The sequence below is a fragment of the Sus scrofa genome, chromosome X (assembly GCF_000003025.6).
Source record: "Sus scrofa isolate TJ Tabasco breed Duroc chromosome X, Sscrofa11.1, whole genome shotgun sequence".
Classification (NCBI taxonomy): domain Eukaryota; kingdom Metazoa; phylum Chordata; class Mammalia; order Artiodactyla; family Suidae; genus Sus; species Sus scrofa.
Genome location: NC_010461.5, coordinates 75,182,950 through 75,205,079, shown reverse-complemented (window position 1 = coordinate 75,205,079; position 22,130 = coordinate 75,182,950). Strand labels below are relative to the sequence as shown.

General features: G+C 35.4%; 1 protein-coding gene across 8 annotated transcripts in view; it reads right to left on the bottom strand.

The window, feature by feature from the left end:
- PCDH11X (protocadherin 11 X-linked) overlaps positions 13,150 to 22,130 on the bottom strand; it is a 729,120-nt gene continuing 720,139 nt past the window's right edge. For all 8 annotated transcript variants that reach the window (XM_021080416.1, XM_021080417.1, XM_021080409.1 and 5 more), the window contains one exon: positions 13,150 to 18,027. Coding sequence is in view for 7 of the 8 variants with exons in the window: in XM_021080409.1 (XP_020936068.1) it covers positions 17,345 to 18,027 (683 nt within the window). In the remaining variant the exon portion in view is untranslated. The remainder of the gene's footprint in view (positions 18,028 to 22,130) is intronic.

Genomic DNA, 22,130 nt, shown 5'->3' with positions numbered 1-22,130 from the left:
TGAATAAGAGAAGACAGAAGTCAGTATCACTAACACAGTGGCATTGCATACCAGCATTGAATTTTTTCCACCGGACAAATGAGAGAAGTTAAATTGCCTCTTTTTGAACCACTGATGTTTTGGATTTCTTGCAGTTTAACTTAATCCTAGCCAACATTATGTATGTACTTGGGTCTATTTCTGGACCCTCTAATCTTTCCCTTTCAGAGATTTATTTTTCTATTTCTGTCTTAGAGTCATATCTTAAGGAGTAAATAGTAAATTTTAACATCTGGTGAGGCAAGTCACTCTCCTTATTACTCTTCTTTTTCAAAAATACTTACTTGAACTTTAAAATAATTTGATGTAGATTCTCAAAATAATAACACCATTGGGATTATTACTTGATGACTAAAGAAATGTATTGACTTATGAAGTAATGATATTTTGATGGTATTATATCTTCCCATCTGAGAATATGGCTTTTGTGTCCACTTACAGATTTGGTTTTATGATTTTCTTTGAAACTTTAAAGATTTATTCATATAGACCCTGCTTTATTCCTATTAAATTTATTCCAGTATATTTTGTGGTGATATTATTGTGAATAAGTTTTTTTTCTACTTTTAATTGAGTAGTCTACAGAAAAGCTATTGACCTTTAAAAAATATTTTTTACTCTTTAATTTGATTTCAAGTATGTCAAGTTGTCTTACTATTTTCACTATTTTTCAGAAGAGTGTAAATTCCTAGAACATTTAATAAATAACAATTTTTCAATATTTATTGAAAATAAGTTTTTCTTTAATTTTTTAAGATTTATACTAAAACTTTCATTTTATCATCTTATTGCACTATATAAAATCTCCAAAAATGTTGAATAATAGTGATGATAGCATGTATTTGTCTTTTTCTGACAATAATGGAAATTAGTATTTCATTATTATTTATGTCTGTTGTTAGTTTTATTATAAAATGTATTCCATATTTTGTAGTTCCTTTAATTTCCATTTATCTACATTTTTATTTGAGTTGGCTGTTTAATTTCAATATCTATTGATATATTCATATATTTTCCTCTTTAATTTATTGGCAAAGTGAATTCTGTTGATAGGTTTTCTAAAGAAAAGCCAAATTTTACATATACAGTGTAAAATATACTCTGTCATCATGGTATATTTGTACATTGTTCTCCTCATTTATTGCTTAATTTGAAAGACTAAATATTTTTTAGATTTTTTTACTTTATGTATAATTTAAATTTGTTTAACATTTTCTCCTTTTGTGTTACTTTGGAGCTTTAATATTTAAGTAGCCAAGTTTTGTTAGTTTCATAAACTGGATTATGGATATTTTTTTTACAGATGGTGTAGGGGAGCAAAAGTTTGCATCACCAAAATGTATCTTTGGCATGAAGATTCATTTAGGTTTATTATTTTAAGGTGCAAAAGGCTCAGGAAGAAACTTTGAGCTTCTCCTTAACTGCTTAAAAGAATGTAGATTGAAGACATATTTTAAGAAGTGTGCTATCATCATAGATAATTATAGTATGAACTGGGTGTGTAGACATGGAGGAAACTAGCAAAATCCATTTGTTAAAATTCCTTTCTGTGTCCCATTGTCTCTGCCCGGTCTAGTAAACATTAGTTTACCAAACATTTGCTTTTCCATCTCCATGTGATTTGCCTTCTTCCCTTTGAAGACCCAAAACACTATTGTCAACAAAATTCAGCTTCTGTCTGTGGTGCCACATTGAAACCCAGAGACAGAGTTTTGGGTAAAGGAGAAAAGTATACCTTTATTGCTTTGCCAGGCAAGGGGAGCCACAGTAGGCTAATGCCTTAAAGACTGTGCCCCCTTTGGAAGGGGTTAGGGGGTGGTTTTATAGTATGGGGAGTAGAATAAGGATCAGGGTAGAGGAAAGCTTGCTTTGTCTTTCAAAGCTGGTGTTTAGCGTCCCCAGGACTGGTTCTGGGGGGGTCCTCCTTCTTCCCCAATGAAGAATGTTTCATCAAGTAGTTCTTTGTTGGATGTTTTAGTTCTATGAAAGGCTCAAAGATATTGTTATGTATATTCATTGAGGAGAAACCAGAACCTGTCCCAAGGCTGCACTGCTCCTCCCTGGTCTCTGCATCCCCTCCCTTCCCTGATTAGCAACTGCCCCTTGGAACTCAAGGAAGGTCATGGAGGCTGAGATTTATTCCCTAAAAACAAGAAATGTAGGACACAGAAATGCTTGTGTGCCTAGGAACCACACAGGGCACTAGCTTGGTTACACTATCCCCAATATCCTCCTTTGTCTTTAGTTGAAAATGATATTTAAGAGTTTCAGCCATTTTGGTGAATTACTCAGTTTTCCTGCATTGTTCCCATGTATATATGTTATTATACTTTTGTTAGATATTCTCCTCTTAATCTGTCTCATATCAATTTAATTCTTACAGCAACCAGAAGAACCTAGAAGCATAAAGGAAAATATTTTCCTCCTTAGCAATGGAATGAGTTTCAAAAAATTAGGAGTTTTATATGTCTTAAAAGTTATATATAGTTGAAAGGGAAAACATCTATGTCTAGTCACTTTTTCAATAGGTTGGTCTTTAATTTCCTCTCTTCTGTATTATGAGATTACTTTTATTTCTAGGTATTGTACATTTCTTTGGTCAATTTTGGTAATTTACATTTACAATGAAATAATTTATTTCCTTCAGATTTTAAAATTATTGTAGTAGTGTTCCACATTAAAATTTTTAATAACTTCCATATCCATGATTATATATTTTCTTATTTCTTATGTGATATATTGCTACTTTATTATCCTTACTAATTTTAGATAGAGTGCTATCTTCTTTATTTGTTTTATTTAAGAATTAACCTTTGATTTCATTTGCCATTTCTTCAATTTTTAAGATTAAATTTTAGGGAAATGGATTCCAGGATAGCATTGTGAGGAGCTTGCTCCAATAAAACAACCATAATTGGTAAAAAGTCATTAAAAAGTAAAAGCAACCATATAAAGTCTCTGGAAATTGTTCTAAGTGTGATAGAGCCACAGTTTCATCAGTCCCTGTCTCACTATAGCAAAACGTTGGAATGGCAGACATTTTACAAATTTATTAAAGTGAAAGTACATTTTCAGAGAGAGGAAGAACTAATGTTCACAGAAGTTAAAAAAGAGAACCTGTCTTACTCTGCAATTGTCTTTGTACCCCACAATGTGGACCTGAGTAGAGACCCAATTTCTCCTGCCCCAGCCCCTAATGCCATGCATAAGAGCTGAGTGTTTTTTTTTATCTTGTGTGGGCCATATTTGATCTTCTGATGGTCTTGGGTGGGATACCTTATTTGCGTGGGAACAAGTTATATAGAGGCAGGGTGAGGAATGGCTGACATTCCTTCTCTAGTAGGCAGTGAGCAGCCCAGTTTGGTCAAGGTGGGGGAAGGGGCATTACAATGAGATATGGCCAGGGGCTTTGGGGTTTAGTCTCCTTGAAGGGGACTCAAAGCCTATAACATACCCCCCTCTTTTTCTTGAGGGCCAAGTCTTCTTCCCCTTTGAATACTCTGCTCATGTCTAACTACCTGCCTATTTCCCTCTATGGCATTTGGGAACTCAGACTATAAGGGAAAGGGGCCAATAACTGCTCTAGCTGCTTCCTGCTGAACAGGGGCATTGTAGGGCTCTGGTTTCCCTCTGCCTGTTCTCTGTCAGGGCATTTCTGAAGAGGGAGGTGTGGCTTCTTGGGATGGCTTGTTCCAATGTTGTTGAGGTGTTTACTGGTTGATATCCCCATTGAATTATCCTTTGGAGACTTGCTTGTTGTATTCTAGAAGAAACAAACCTAACAAGCAGATTAAAAGTCGAGGCCAAATATAAGCAAGGGAATTATTGTAAAGTAATGAAGCCACTTAATGCAGTTATATATTTAATGTAGGTGTAACAGACACAGTCAGAAACAACTGGAGAAGTCACGGTTTGAATGTTAATAGACAAAAGAAATTTCATTTTTTGAACAGGCATGAAACATAATTTGGACCTGGCATTTTGGGGATAAACGTTTCTAGGTAGTTAGTTGTCTACTTTTATCTAAGTAGATTTAGACTTTAACCATCAATATGGTATTGACTAATAAATAACACGAGCTATTTGTCATCATATGTTTTTATCTTTTCATTATTACAAGAGGGGCCCTTGAAAATGTAAGGTCACATCTCCCAGCTGCCAGCTGATGTTGCTTTGAGAATGGCTAGTGACATCAAGTGTGTATAAACCTTAAGTTCTTAGCAATACAAGCATTTGTCTAAAATTACTCCCAAAATAGTATCTGATATTACCTTGGATGTCTGAAACACAGCTATTTCATTTTGTCTTAATTTTATTTTTCTCCTAAATGGCTAAAGCAGATGTCACTGTTAATGATTTTATTGTTTTCCTAGACATGAGAAGAAGCAAGAATTTGGGCTCATAAAAATCTTTACCTGAAAATATCTATATTGTTCCATCAGTTTTTCCAGAGCATAGAGTACCTCATTTTTGAACTCCACCCTGAATTCCTTTCAGGGGGTGTTGAGGGAGCAGCTACAGTGGTTCATGATTTAATCCATGTAGAGGCATGTGGCAAGTGTCAATCTCCAGTTCACAGGGATCCCACTGGTCACAAGTTTGACCATGATTTTGGGAGACATTTCATGACCATTTTGTCCCACAGTGCTAGGAATGCTCACTCCCAGGTCAGGTGAAGATTTCATTGGCAGGTCACTCAATGTGCTGTTAATGGACTAGGCCTTATTAACAGTATCCAAAATTCTCTGGACCACCTATTTTACTAGTCTGTTATGGTCAAGGAAATTATACCCTCTTGTTGCATTTTCTCATATCTAGAGTTACACTGATCTCATATGAAACTGTATATTATTTCAGAGACTCAATTATAAATTTGGCTATGTAAGAAATAACAGTTTTGTAAATACAGTTACTAGAAAATAGTATAGTTGGTAGTATTAGTAAAATTATAAATAGAAATTTAAGTCAAGAGCTTTTACCAAATGCAGGCCAGTATATCCCAGTTCACCTGGCTTTGTCTGTTCTTTCTTTTTAAGGGAAATTATATATTGGCTTTGTCCATAGTAATATGAATAGTGGCCTGAACAAAATTATATTTTTCCTAGAATAAATTACCAAAGGGCTGACTAATAACAGCCATGCAGAGAAGAAACCCACCAAAGTAAATCATAAGTACTAGCTGTGGGTAATTGACTGCAAACCAAACAATTAGATTGATTTTTAAAACTCACATAGGATCATGCCCATGATAGAAAGCATTTGATTTGTGTATAAAACAAAAAGAAACCAAGAAGAAAAGTAACCATATGGTCATGTCTGGCAGTCTTGGGATAGCTGTCTATTTCTGAGGTAGTCTTTATTGTCCTGGCATTTGCATTTTTCTTTTTCTTATTTGAACATTATTTTGAGTTTGGAGTTCACTGTATAGACCAGTCCAAAGCAAGGCCCTTCTTAAGAGAGAAATATAAATTTGAGTTAATTTTTCAATTTCTTTGTGCATGAGGCCCTTAAGAATACCTAAAAAGAAACCTTTTATCTCACTTGGAGACAGTCTTTCAAATGATACCCTTCCCAGTACATATAGGGCATCTGATATAGATTATAGCAATCAGCTTCAAAAACACACCTAGAATATTTTCTTTAAAATTCAATTAAATTTTACAGTAATGTAACATAGAAACAAAGAACTATCCAGGGTGAGTTTCTAGACACTAAACAGTAAACTCAGTAACCTTAGAAGAAAATTCATGGTCAAGGTCAGAGCAGATAATATTTACATTTCAGGAGACAGTTTTTATTTACCTAATACAGCTGAAGAACCCAGAGGACTTGAATTTTTGGAGGGACCAGGCAATGAAAAAGGAATTCTTTTTTTCTTTTCTTTAGGGCCATATCTGTGGCATATGGAAGTTCCCAGGCTAGAGGTCAAACCAGAGCTTCTGCTGCTGGCCTACACCACATCCACAGCAATGCAAGATCCAAGCCATGTCTGTGACCTACACCACAGCTCACAGAAACACAGGATCCTTAACCCATTGAATAAGGCCAGGGATAAAACCCACATTCTCTCCAGCATCCTCATGAATACTAGTTGGATTCATTCCCGCTGAGCCACAGTGGGAACTCTAAGGAAAAATTTTTTAATTTTACCCACAGATGTAAGTAGACAAATTGTTGCTCTTCATTAAGTAACTCAAAAGGAAAAGTTTCTTCTTTTTTTTTTTGTCTTTTGTCTTTTTAGGACTGCATCCTTGAAACATTGAAGTTCCCAGGCTAGGGGTCAAATCAGAATTATAGCTGCTGGCCTACACCATAGCCACAGCATCTTGGGATCCAAACCACATCTGCAACCTACACTACAGCTCATGGCAATGCTGGATCCTTAACCCACTGAGCAAGGTCAGGGACTTAACCCACATCCTCATGGATACTGGTCAGATTCGTTAACTGCTGGGACAAAACGGGAACTCCAGAAAGGTTTCTTATATCTGAAAAACAAAGATCAAAAGCCAGTGATATGTTAAACAAAAGTCACAAAATTATAATCATACTTAGCTGTTTTTATCCCACTTGTTAATTTTGTTCCGTACAACTCCATTTTTTTTATTAGTTTTGTTGATATTGCCTGATGATTGAGGACAATAGTAACTGATAATTTTAAGAAGTCTGTGAGGAAAAAAAATTTGTCTTATATTACTTGTCCAGAAAAACAGGTGTCTTGATTCCTGGAAATTATAGAAAGTATACCCCAAATGGAAAACACATTTTTAATCATTTTTGTGGGGGCCTCAGCCCTATAGCTAGGGCCTGGCCCACACTGCAGCATCAGCAGCATGGGGTGGGTGGTTCCCAGGAGTGGGTGCTAGCGCACCCACCAAGGCCCAGTCCCCAGTCATTTGTCCTGCTGCATGCTCACCTCAGGCTGCCATGGCTTGGTGAGTGAGGTGGACAATGCGGTAGCAGCAGCAAGAAAAAGTTCAGTACCTCCCATTTATACATCCCCCCATGAATAGCCAGTCTTAGGTGGAAGATGGAGAGCAAACCCTCTAGGGAGGAGGGATTCCTGTCTTGATCTGGGTATAGAGCACCATTAATATGTTAGAGTCATGGTTTTCTCAGTCCCTGTCTCACTGTAGCAAAGCATTGGAACAGTGGACATTTTACACATGTATTAAAGTAAAAATACATCTCAGAGAGAGAGAACTTGCATGCAGGTTAAAAAAGAGGGCCTGACTTGCCCTGAAATTGTCTTTATATCCATAATGTGGACCTGAGTGGAGACCCATTTCTCCTGCCCCAGCCCCCTTTGCCATGCGTAAGAGCTGAGTGTTTATGATCTTATGTGGGCCATATTAGATCTTCTGATTGGTCTTGGGTGGGATACCTTATTTGCATGGGGAACAGATTATATAGAGACAGGGTGAGGAATAGGTCACATTCCTTCCCTAGTAGGGAGTGAGCAGCATAGTTTGATCAAGGTGGGGGGAAGGGCATTAAAATGAGACGTGTCCAGGGGCTTTGGGGTTTAATCTCCTTGAAGGGGACTTGAAGCCTATAACAAGGGCATATAATAATTTTTTTTCAAGAAAATCTACTAAATCTTGATAAGAGCAGAATGTATATGTGGAATTTGAGCCACAACCCACACCCTGTCTCCAACTTCAGCTCATCATGTTGGGAGATACACTCATAGTGGAATCAGCCAAGAATACAGGATTCTCTACCCATCATCAACTTCCAGTCTTGTGTTACAAGGTCTTCCAGGGATGGAAGGGCTACAAGTATGTCTTACCTATCTTTGTTCTGTGTTGCAGAAGCTCTATTCAAGGCAAGACTAATTTTGGGAATCCCTTCCTCCACCCAGGCCTCACTCATGGGGTGTTAGCTCTTCTCTTGGTATGGTAGGTCAAGAATACTGGGATTTATTTACCTTCACTTCAGATTACTTATAATGTTGGAATTCTTTAGTAAGGAGGCAAACTGAGAAATCCAGAAGCTGCCATCCACTTTGAGCATGAAACAGGAATGTCTGAAAGTAATAAGCTACTATCAGCATCACAAAGTCTGGAGCAATGGCTGAAAGATTTTACACAATGATAGAGACAAGTTGTTAAGAACAGAAAATTCTGAATCTCACCCCTTTATCAGGCTATATTTAGAAGAGATTGTGGGGATGTTTAAGCCTAGGAAATGCATTGAAGACAATGCAAATTTTGGTGATAAGCAATTCTGAGGACACTGCTAGACCCATGAGAACAAAAAGACAAACCATAGACCAGCTGGAACTTTAGCAGAGACAATCAGAGAAAGAGACAGCCATAAAGACACTTCTGGGGTTAAAATAAGAGAGAAGGACCACTGTATGGACACAGACGCAGTTAGTTGGAAATAGGAATTGGTGGTAGGAGCTTGTGGAAATTTTGTTTGAGTTGATCACTTTTTCCTGTTAAAATAAGGAGCAATATTGTCAGTCAAGGATGAAAGTTAGTCATTTAGAAGAGTAGAAGAAAAATATACACTAATATGATACAGCTGTTGGGCAGCATTAAGGTCCACTTGAGGTAAAAGTACAGTAACTTAAAGTTCTGACATTTAACAGTCAAACATTTCTTTTTTTGATACTGTTTTCTTCTTTTACTTCCCCCAAACTACTCTTGCTGTTTTTTCTATTATCTCTACTTTGCTGTATTAATTCATTATATTGTTGCCTCTTTTATTTGTATCTCATCTCACCTCAAATATCTTCTCAAAGACACCTTCTAAGATTGTTGAGAATTTGGCTAAACTACCATGATAATGCTGCCTCAGCATTTTCACATGGCTAATTGGGCTACAGGGGCCTTGAACTGACACTAGACTCACTAACAAGTGCATGCCATAGATAATGGCCTTCGGATTCACAAGGAAGTATAAATTCTTTCTTCTCAATGGTCTCTTCTGACTCCCAACTCCTTCTTCTTATGCACCTCTTAGGTAAGACCTAAAATCCACTTTTTTTTTGGTTCGAATTGACATATCTTACCTTAGTTCAGGAACCTGAGAAGCATTCCAACCATGAACTTTACCAAAGGCAAATGTCCCAAGTCCTGGTGCTCACTCTCTGACTGTACCCTGACTTGAGCTTCCCATGTGGACTCTGAGATGTGCTTGCTACATCTTCCTGGGCCTGTGAGTAATAACCTCATCTATTTCACTTTCACTTGTGGTTTTTGTTGAACTGGTAGCTCACCATCAGACATCACAAGGCTTTACCTAACAAATGTAATTTGAACAAAAATCACAAAAAACTAGTTCTGTGTCTGACTAAATCAAACCTATTCCATCTAGCCTAATTTATTCATCACAACTCCATTCACTTTAACAGTGATTGTTTCATTAGGGACATGTGACCTTGTTTTGACCCAGAAAATAGTCAGCTAGGAGGTACCTGAGAAAGATTTTTCTCATTCCTGAAATATCTCCTTTTCTTTCTGTGGATGTTGCTATGTCTACATGTGACAATAAAATGGCAGCCATCTTCTTATTCCCAGCCTGAAGATAAAGCCAACAAAAAATAGTAGGTAAAACAAAGAGAATTAACAAAGAAGCAAAGTTAGAGCCTGGATGTACCGTATCTGAAACTCACTTGCCTTAGGATATGGTGTTAAGTTGAATAATGAAATTTCTCATTTTGAAGTTATTTGAGTCAGGGTTTTCTATTATATGAAGCTAAAAGCATCTTAATTAATACACATCCTAGGTAAAGGGTCAGCCTCTGTCACATTACCTTGTTTGGTTTTCCTCACTTATAACTACCAGACATTCTCTAATAAATGTATGTGTATTCTTATGTATTGCCTGTCTCCTACATATCATTTGTTCCCAAGCTCCATAAGAGCAGAAACCTTTTTTCATCTCATAATTGTATCTTCTGTGCCTAGAACAGTGCTTTCATCTCATAGGCACTGATTAAATACCTACTGAATTATGAATTCTCTTTCAAGCGTGTTTTTCTTATTTCCTTCCCTGCCTCACTACCTCATTCTCTAAATATTTGTTTCTCTAAGTTCTTCCCTTTACTGCTTTCTTCTTCACTAATAATGTCATAGGCGTAAAACTTTAGTCATAATATAATGGCCATGATCAGGTTAGGTGTTTGAAAATACCCGTCAACATTTCCTCAATTCCAATGGGATGAGAGACCCTTGTATTCTTCAGGTGACTAAAAACTTCACTTCATCAGGTGGTTAGATTTCAAGGATCTCAGGGCTGAGAAACCCTCTCTAGGGCAGAGAAGGGTTAACTAGTCCATTCTTCTTTATTGTGCTTCCCCATTGAATAGAAAGAAGTAATAGCCTAGTGAGGTGAATTTTATATGTGTTACTCCAGAGGAAAAATTTTTTACTTCGTTTCTTTATCATTTAGCTTCTCCCTTCTTCAGCCAAATTTCTCAAGTCACATATTGCCATGATTCTACAAAATTTACCTATATTAACCCCATTTCAAAAATTAGAAAATGGAGGCTTAAAAATTATCCCATGGAGGAGATCCCATGGGGCTCAGCTGGTTAAGGATCCAGTGTTGTCACTGCAGTGGCTTGGGTCACTGCTCTGGCATAGGTTCGATCACTGGCCTGAGAACTTCTGCATGCTGTGGGTGCCACCAAAAAAAAAATTGCCCCATAGTAAGTAATCTAGATTTTAAGCAGAATTTGTATGGTTTTAGAATATAACCACTAAATAAATACTGGAGGCATAATTCTAGATAAGCTCACCTACACATCAAAAGAAACATCTTTCAAAACCTAAATATGGAATGGAATGGCACTTCATCAGGCCTAATCTTGTATGATGATCTTAGGTAAGGTATTTTTTTTGAAGTTAAAATCTATATTAGAGTTCTCCAGAACTCTATATGGAGAGACAGAGACAGACAGACAGAGATAGAGACAGACACAGAGAGGGTGCTTTTAAGAAATTGGTTCACATAGTTGTGGAGGCTGGAAAGTTCAAAATCTGAAGGTACCATGGCAGGCTGGAGACCCAAGGAAGCATTGATGTTATAGCTCAAATCTGAAGGCAGTCTGCTAACAGAATTCCCCCTTTCTTAGAGAAAAGTCAGTAGATTTTCTCTTAGGGCCTTCAACTGTTTGTATGAGGCTGACCCACATTATAGAGGATAATCTGCATTATCCAAAGTTTTCTTATTTAAAAGTTTATCTTATATAAAAAGTGCCTTGACAATAACATCTAGACCAATGTTTGACCAAATATCTTGCAAGATGACCTACCAAAGTTGACACATAAAATCAACTATCACAGAATATCAGTACTCTGCCTTCGTTTCCTACCAAATTTAATTGCTGGAACTGACTTTGTTGTAAAATCAGGTGTGACTTTTTTTTTTCTCTTTTATGGTGGCACCTGCAGCATATGGAAGTTCCCAGGCTAGGGGTCAAATTGGACCTGCAGCTACAGGCCTATACCACAGCCACAGAAACACCAGATATAAGCAATATCTGTGACCTACGCTGCTGCTTGCAACAACCCTTGATCCTTAATATACAGACCGAGACCAGTGATGGAACCCATATCCTCACAGAGACAATGTCAGATCTTTAACCTACTGAGTCACAAAAGGAATTCCCTACTGTGACTTTTTTTAACCAGAGACACAGACAATGAGATTTTCTAAATAGAGTGCATTTCCTGGATTTTTCCACTTGCTCAGTAATACTGAAGATAAGCATATTAGGATGATTGGATACTTTTTCTAATTGGATTGATGGCAAGACAAGTACTTTGTATCCTTACTATTTATGTTTAAAGTTCAGCTTCTTTCAATGTCATTCTCGGTTAAGAAACAGATGTGTGTAGGAAAATCTTTCTTGACATGCTACTGGACACACTAGTTAATTATATGAGGACTTGATGCCTAATCTTTAAATGAATGCTCCCTTCTAGGCATGTGACTGAAATGTAACATGTAGGACAATAACTTTAAGTACTGGAAATGGGCAGTGTATGACTTAGCCCCTTAGTTTCATTGCATTTGACCATATGAATGCTTTCATAGAAAATATATAGTGACACACATTATCATCTTTGTGCCTAAAAGGCAATCAAGTGTCATCCAGTAATTGATTTTTTTTCTCTTCCTATGAATAAAGAATGTAGTGGAAAAAATTTACCTTGGGCTATCACAGTGTAATTTGCTCTATAAATTTGAAATGTTCTTATGGAAGCATTCTAAATTGAAAGCAGCAACTTTTTCCCTTTAGTTCATGAAAAATCACTTCACTCTCCCACTTTGAGTGTATTGTTTGGTAATAAATTTTTCTAACTTCCAGATATATGGTGCCAAAGAGCCAATTGGTTTATGCGTAAAATTTAAAAAGACTTAAGAAAAGGGCTAACAGTTTTCTTTCATTAGATAGATCTTTGATAGCATTTTTCCCTTGACAATATCTGGTGAATATCCCCTAGTAGATAAGCTTAAGCTTCAAAGCACCAATCTATCACATAATAATAAATTTATCTATACTTCTTCACAACTCCAAGACAAGTAAGACAAATTAGAATCCAGTAATTCTTGTTCCCAACCCTAGAAACAGGGTATATTTTCTTATCGTATTTGTTCTCTGTGTGTTTAGGTGCTCAGTGTCTTCTTCTACTTGCCATTATAAAAGGAAACACCTGTTTTCCACCTCCTTCTGTGTTTTTTCTTTTCTTGTGTGTCTCCTTTACTTTTCACACAGAGTACTTCACCTCTTATACTTTTAGTCACAGAATGTGTGCAAGGTTTTGTCCACACCAAGCAATTCTCTACTACACCAGCTGGGTGTGCTACAATTCAACTCAATCCTGATACTATCTATCCAGAGATAGCATCAGATTCCATATGTTAAGTCTTCAGTCCTACAAGACTGTCCCACCCACCTCCAACTTTAGACACCAATGGTAAGCATAGACTGTTACCTGTGCTTCTGACTGACCAGCTACAGATTGGAGGTGCCTATTCCTCAGGTTCCATTAATTTGCTGCAGTGGCTCACAGAACTCAGATTTGAAAAATGATTTAAAGTAAAATAAAACCTTTAACTGTTGAATTAGCATGCACATACAATAAATAATTACATTTATTTTTCATACCTTTATTAATACCTATATTAATGAATAGGAAAGCATGCAATACAGAATGTGATATTGAACAATTAATACATATTTGCCACTGGACTACATACTGCCACTCTCGGCCATACAATATCCAACCTTCTTACTTTCAAAGCATGGCTTGAGCTGCTTTGGAAAGCTGTTCACTTTCAGATGCTCTATGATGTCACAGAGGAGGAATCTTCTCAAAATACAAACATAAATACATATTTCATTAAATTCCAAGTATTTTAAGCAGAGATAGCATAAATTTCACATATTTTATTTGTAAAAGTATCACATACAGTCACTAAAAAAAATTGCCTTCATTTCTCTTTTCATTTGTGCACACACATTTTTCTGAGTGGCATTTTCATTGCTACTTCTACTCATGTCAACTTGCACTGCTTTTAAAAACCATATTTACTGAAAGCACATGGATGGTTAGTGTAAGAAAGCCACTATAAATGAATATTTTAAGGCCTCTGCCTAAAATTGCTCTGGTGTGGTAATTGGCACGTTAGTGTAAGAAGGTTCCTATCCAAATATAGTTCAGCTTCTCTTGCTCCCATGTTTTCCAGGGCAATTGTGCCAGTTGGAAATAGCCAAAATAGTGTCTGATGATTGCAAGAAAAAGTTTATCTAAAAATAACTTATAAAACTTTGTTTAGAACAAATATGATAGAAGATGAGAAATGATAACCATAGTAGAAAACATATATCAGAAGAATATAAAAAAAAAGCTCAAACAGATGTTCATAAATGTGGATTAGAAGATATATGCACATTCAGCCTTAATATAAACAGCAAAAAAACCCTAATGTCAAAATATTCATGTGGATAAATCAATTTTCCCATCACTGAAAAGGACTTTTTTTTTTAATGAGTGACATGATTCCATTTTAAGGACCGCAGAATTTGTGACTTTTTAGTCTATTTTTCTCCACTTTAATAAAAGTGTGTGACAAATATTAGTTTGAGAAGGCAGAGGCTCTTCATAATTGTCACAATACACGATAGCACTAATTGTTTAACAATCATTTATTTCTAACCAAATTTACATTATCAGAAATAAAATGTTAAATAATTAAATGAGACTACACAAAATGTACTCTCTAATTTATCACATTGTTGTACCATATGTAAGTTTGTTTTTAATACACTGACACAGTATTAGCTAAAACTTGAGGATAAAGTTCAAGGAAAAAATATGTATGCACTTAGCACATAAGATACAGTGTTTCAATACATACTTATAGATGTGGTATATTTATGTTATAACTAGTAAATTAATAATCACATGTAATTGAATATGGCCACAATATAGAATCAGTCTGACTGAATGTCTTATTATCATGCTTGTCATTTAATTCAAAGTTCTTATTTCCAACTAAATCAAATGCTACTTTTTTCAAGGGAAATATTTTTTGACTGGTGGTAAAATAAGACTGTTTGGAGTACTGGGACTAAATTTTTTGTACATTAAAAAAGCCACCTGTGAGCTTTGTCAACCTCCAGCTCTATCCATCCATTCAAAGAAAGAATTTGCAATGTGATGAGAAATATCTCATCAGTCTGAAACCTTGGAAGTTACAGGTTGCCAAGGCCAGACCTAGAGGAAGCTTAAGAAGAGAATGCATAGGGGACAATAACTGGGCTCACACCCCTTGCCTCTTTGGCTTCTTTGAGCCTGCTTCCAATCAAAGCCTCTCTGGTACAGACCCAGAAGAGGGTGCCCAGTCATTTAATATTCTAAACACAATCTAAGTCTGACTAATCAGAATTAGAAAGGGCAATAAAAGCATATTTGTTCATTCCTATAACTCTAGGAAAGGTATCAAAACTTCACAAATTTCTACATATGAGGATTTAAAAGCCAGCCATATAACTCAATAAATCACACTATGGGGAAAAAAAAATCTAACTTTGGATTCTAGTCTGATTTTCATTAACATAGATAGTAACTGTTCATGCTGCAGACATATTTAATAGACTTTTCAGTTTCTCCTTTTTATCTCCTTTTTTATTTGTTTCCTTGTGTGTGTATATCTTTACCAATAATGTGGAGAGAAAAATATGTGGAAATGACTAAAATTGAAGAAAAACTTCTCACATTATCTTTGCAAGTTTTAGAGAAAGAAAAAATTTCTAAAATCTACCGGAAGCATTGATTTTGTCATTCTGGGTTTCTTTATCTTCCCCAGGTCTAAAATCTTCATCACCAACCATAGCAGCAATAATACCAACACATATACATGGTTTTATCTCAATCAACTTTCAAACAGCATAAGTCCTTCCAGATTTACATGCAACTTGAATACCAGGATGCTCCAGGTTCTTTTGAACATTAACAAACACAAAGGAGGAAAAAAATCAATAATTCTAATTAATTTGAAATTTTGGTAATTAAACTCTAGTAGTTAAAAGTTAAGAAGTTCTACACACCAAATCAGACTTGATTTAAAGAGCTTCGTAATGGGAACAATATATTCTCAAAACGTTACGTGACCTGCTGGGGACATGAAGAGAAGCTTTTACAACATTCAGTAGAAACTTTCACCAATGAAATTATGTGAAATTTACCACAGTTAATAATACAACATTTACACACAATTTAATCATAAATTACATATCTTCAAGTTGCACATTACAAAGTCTACATCTAATTTAATCAAGAAGAAATATTCACCACCCCCCAAAATCCAGCAAAAACATCAATTGTCTGTTGGTTTAGTGTAATACTGAAACAAGACATTTTCTCAGTTTTGCTATGGGGGAAAACTAAGTTGATGGTGTTTCTGTAAATTGATGAAATGTGCACACAGAAGATCACAGCCAGTGAAGAGGATAAAGAATAAAATAAAGAACAATAACAGAAGGAAGTTAATATTCCCTAGGAATACTCATGTATTCTTTGTTTAGAATGACATATTTTGTTTCATATGTGAGATTTTGTTAGTTGTGTGTGTGTGTGTGTGTGTGTGTGTGTGTTATTGGGGTATTTATTATCTACCCCAAGAGCCAGTCATGAACCTCATTTCTCCCTCTGCACATTTCTTTAAAATTCTATACAGTAACATGTTTGATGTAGATTTATAGTTATATCCCTTGAAAAGTTCCTTCCTGACTTTCATGTTGTTATCAGTGGTTTTCTTCAGTAGGTTGAGCTAGAATGACAAAAATCCCTTAGTCTTATAAGTGTAGTATGTGATTTTATCTACAGGTATATTTATTTGAATTAGGTGTTGAATATATCCACCTTCTTTGTGATTTTATAGGCTGTTATATACAAATTTCAGAAGATCAAGACCCAATTAATAGTGGAATATAGACTTAAGATGACAGATGCAACATGATTTCTGATGCACTACATACTAAACTACAAAGATAAATTAATTAAAAAAAGAAAGGGGCCCTTTTTAGCAAATAATTGCCTAATTTGGGCACAGTTATTGCACTTCAATGTCTCGAACTCTACTAAAGAGTAGAGAAATAGGTTATAGACATAAATCTATAAAATTTGTATATGATCTTTACTGAGAATATATATAGAAATTATATCAACAATATATTATTAAAATAAAGGTAGAAAACATAAAAAAAGAGACAAAAAATAAGAGATATTTACATTCCCTACTGTTCATTTTTGTAGAAAAACTAATAAAAAGTAAAGACAACAACAAATACAAACAAAAATACAAACAAAAATGCTACCTTACTTATACCTTCTAATGCTTTTTAAACAAAAGTTTAGATGGAATAACGGTACTGTTGGAAAATCAGATGTTGCTAGTTTTCCATTAGCTATGTACTGGGTCCACAAAAACCAGAATGGAAAAAATTCAGTAATATTGCACATGTTGGTAAAAATAAATGAAAAATTACAGCGCATCAGAAACAATATATACTATATATTGACATCTGTCATGATAAGCCTTTCTGTACAAAGTTGTGTGTCTTTTTTCTTTCTTCTTAAATACACATTCTGAATTAATAAAATTATAAATTTATTTATTTTTTTTAGTTTTGACTAAGGGCCTAGCTCTAGACTTGATTCTGGTATAGGTTCTATTTACACAGCTATTTACAAATCTAACAATTTTAAGTAGTCATTGAAATTGGATCTTAAACTTTGATTATATACAACTTGGAAAATGTGAAGTAGCTGTTTTAGTTTTATAAGGGATGTTCTTCCATAATGGGGGACTCACCCCTAGAGGGTCTGGCCTGTTGGCCTGGAGTGAAGGTTGTCAAAGGAATGACTTTAATTGAATCATCACTAGGATGAAGTCTTTCAGACATGGTGTAAAACTGAGATCTTGCACTACCTTGTAATCCCTGGTTGAGAGAATTAAGTCCATCAGGGCTAGCACCTTGCCCCCAACCTTGCTGCAGACCCATTTGTGGTTGTGCAGGACTGCGATGGAGGGCAGCAGCCTGTGGCAGAGGAGGGCTGTGCTGGATAGCCACAGCCTGTGCCAGGGTAGGGCTGTAGTGCAGGGCTGAGGCCTGTGCTGGTGGGGGACTGTGGCGAAGAGGAGTAGCCTTGGCTAGAGGTGGACTGTGGTGGAGAGCAGAAGTGTGTGCCAATGGAGGGCTGTGGCACAGAGTGATAGTCTGGGTCACAGGAGGGCTGTGGCAGAGGGCAACGGTCTGTGTCACTGGAGGGCTGCGGTGGCGAAGAGTGGTCTGTGTCATGGGCGGGCTGTGGCATAGACCAGAGGCCTGTGTCTGTTGAGGGCTGGAGTGGGTCAGAGAAGCTGGCATCCAGCAGGCATCAGAGTGCCCCAAGATGAGACATTCTTGAGTGCAGTTGTCAGAGGCCTCTTCCACAGTTGGTTCAACAGTTATCTCTGCCCCTGTTAGGGTGGGAAACAAATGATAAAATTTATATTTCAAAGGTATATTTTGATGAGCTACTTGAAAATGTCAGATTGTTACAGGAAAATTTAATAACCTATATAAAAATGCACCAGAGACTTCCAATAGTTTCACAATTAGTATTAAATTGTCAAGAAATAGTTCTTACAGTAATATAAATAACCAGGAGTAAGAGGATGTGTCTCCTTTTTATAATTAGGATATTTTGACCTTGTCTCCCAAATGTAGATATTTTAAATAGTTTGTGACTATGAATGGAAACTTTGGTCTTTGATGTTTACACACAGGTCAGGTGAAATATGGTCCTAACCAACACAGAGAGCATGAGTGAAATTAATGGAGAAACCAGTCAGAGAAACATGTAATGATCTAACCAATTATAGTGAATGGTTTTGCTTAAAAATCTAATTAATTAATCTGAGAATAAATCTAAGAATAAATTAGGTTAATTTGGAAACATATTTTATTGGACTCTAAGATATGCCTTTTAGTTTCAGGAGTGAAATATAGCTATAATTATCTCAAAGACAATTGATTTCTGTATTCCACATTTTCTGAAATCATGATAAATCTGAGTTTAGCAGCATAATAAATTGCAGAGCCAAAATACTTAGCTTTAAATTATAATACTTTTTAAAACTCCTTTATAAGGTTTCTGTAAAGTTTTCAAATGCCAGTAGTAAAATACATAAGTATACTATATAAAGACAAGTAGAAATAGCTATATCAATATAAAAGTTGACTTTAGAGCAAGGCATGTTATTAGCTATAATTAAAACATGATTTAAAAAAATAATTTCTCTAAGACACGACAATCATAAAATTTAAAAATAAATCCTCAATAGGATATGGATTCCAGGTGCTATCATTATCATATCACACTTAAAACCAAAGAATAGGATGTATCAGGAGAGATTCTAGGTGGGACTAATTTTCTCCATTAGATAACCGTTTACCTTTCTGCATTTACAAGACACTTGAAAACTCCCTATGAAATTAACACTTAAAATATTTTATATTTTTGCACAATTACATTTGAGAAGTAGTTGAGAAGGTAGAATTTTATGTATTTTGTGTGATATTAAATCATAAAGGTATGCATGGAAATATATAAACACACAAAAACTATATTTAAAAAAATTTAATTTCCTCACCATCAGAAAAGCACATGATCTGGCAGTCTTAAATTTTATAGCAAAAGAATATATCACAGTTTCAAGATTGAGTTATTTGCCCCTTTTTGATGAGGAAATTTTCTTCCATAGACTTGCCCATTCTAAATATGTAATATAAATAGAATCTTTTAAATGTAGTCTTTTGTGACTGACCTATTTCTTTTAGCATAATGTTCTTAAAGGTTCTTCCATGTTGTAGCATGGGTCAGCACTTCAATTCTTTTTTTATTGCTCATAAGTTTACTTTGGATAATTATACCACATTTTATCTATCTACTCATCAGTTCATGGACATTTGGGTTGTTTACAATTTTTGCCTATCATGACTAATGCTGTTATGAACATTTGTGTAAAAATTGTTGGGTAAACACATTCATTTCTCTTAAGAATGTACATATTGTGGAGTTGCTGAGTCATTTGGCAACTTTATGTTTAATTTTGAGGAACTACCAAACTGTTTTCCAAATTGACTGCACAATTTTACATTACCACCAGACATATATGACAGTTCCAATTCCTCTACTCACTTTCTACAGAAACTCAGTTTAGACTTTGCAGATTTTTATAGGGGTTGTATTTAATCTAAAGATCAATTTGTTGCATATTGCACTTTAACAGTATCATCTTCCTACCTTTGAACATGAGATGTCTTTCCACTCACCTATATATTTAATTTCTTTGAGTAGTTATATCAAATTTTTCAAAGTAAAAACCTTGAACTCCTTTTGTTAAATTTGCTAATTACTTTATTCCATTGTATGGGATTGTTTTCTTAATTTCCCTTTTGGAATGTTTATTGCTAGAATATGGAAATATACTTGATTTTTATATATTTCTCTTAAAGCCTATATAACACTGCTGAGCTTGATTAATAGTTTTAACAGGTTTTTGGTGATATAGAGATAGTTTTGCTTCATTCTTTGCAATATTAATGCCTTTTATATATTTTCTTGTCTAATTGTCCTGGCTCAAACCTCCAGTATAATGTTTAATAGCTGTGATGAAAGCATACATCCTATATTTGTTCTTGATCTCAGGGGAAAATATAGAGTATTTCATGATTAAAGTGATTTAATGATGTAATTCTTTTTTTTTTTTTTTTTTTTTTTTTTTTTTTTTTTTTGTCTTTTGTTGTTGTTATTTCTTGGGCCGCTCCCTCGGCATATGGAGGTTCCCAGGCTAGGGGTCTAATCGGAGCTGTAGCCACCGGCCTACGCCAGAGCTACAGCAACGCGGGATCCGAGCCGCGTCTGCAACCTACACCACAGCTCACGGCAACGCCGGACCGTTAACCCACTGAGCAAGGGCAGGGACCGAACCCGCAACCTCATGGTTCCTAGTCGGATTCGTTAACCACTGCGCCACGACGGGAACTCCCTAATGATGTAATTCTTTTAATAATTCTTCTTGTGATTATTTTCCTTGAGCAATTGATTATCTAAGAGCATGTGGTTTAAGTTTCCCATACATGGTAATTTTCCAAATTTGTCTGTGTTATTTATTTCTAATTTCATCCCATTGTGGTCAGAGAATATACTCTGCATGAATATAATTCTTTCAATTCATCAAAGCATATTTTATAGCATTCTATCCTGTAGAATGGTACATGTGTACTTAAAGAGACTATATAGTCTGCTCTTATTCGATAGTGTTCTATTGATGTCTGTTAGGTCTAATAGAGTACTGCTAACTTCTATTTCTTCTGTAGTTTCCTACATTGTTGTTCTATTACAGAAAGTGGTACTTTTTTATAATTTGGAAGCTTATTTTATTCTTTATTAATTAAAAAAATATAGTTTATTTATAATGTGCCAATTTCTGCTGTTCAGCAAAGTGATGCAGTTATACATATATACATTCTTTTTTAATATTCTTGCCATCATGGTCTATCCTAGAAGATTGGATATAGTTTCCTGGGCTATATGGTAGAACCTTGTTTGTCCTTTCTAAATGTAATAGTTTGTATCTAGAAAGTAGGATATTTAAATCTCCAACAGTTATTACTGAATTGTCTATTTTGTCCCTTCAATTCTGACAGTTTTTGCTTCATGAGTCTTAGAGCACTGTTGTTAGATGCATATATGTTTATAATTATTATATGTTCTTGATAACTTGGCTCTTTTATCATGATAAAATATCCCTCTTTATCTCTAGTAACATTAATAACATTTTTAAAGTGTATTTAATTTAAATAAGTCTGATATTAATGTAGTTACTCTATCATGATTTCTGTGTGCATGATATAACTTTTTCTGTCATTTCCTTTTATTTATTTATTTATTTGTCTTTTTGCCTTTTCTAGGGCTGCTCCTGTGGCATATGGAGTTTCCCAGGCTAGGGGTCCAATCAGAGCTAGAGCTGCCGCCCTACACCAGAGCCACAGCAACACGGGATCCAAGCCACGTCTGCGACCTACACCACAGCCCACTGCAACGCTGGATCCTGAGCAAGGCCAGGGATCAAACCCACAACTTCATGGTTCCTAGTTGGATTCATTAACCACTGAGCCACAATGGGAACTCCATTCTGTCAATTCATATTTAACCTATTGTAGCTTTGAAACCAAGGTCTGCAACCTGTAGGCATATATTTAGATTTGATTTTTTTTTATTCAGTCTTACAATTCCTGCCTTGTTTGCCCTGGTTAATCCATTCATTTTTCACTGTTATTATTGATACAGTAAATTTAGATCTACCATATTGCTTTTTGCTTGCTATGTGTTTCATGCCTTTTTTTGTTACTCTATTTTTCCTTTATAGCTTTTTTTTGCATTAAGTGAATAATTTCTAGTGTAATGTTGTAATTATTTTAATGATTTTTCCACTATATGTGTACATATAATTAGAATGTATATAATGTTATATGTAAATATGTATACATATACACAAATATGCATGTGTTTGAG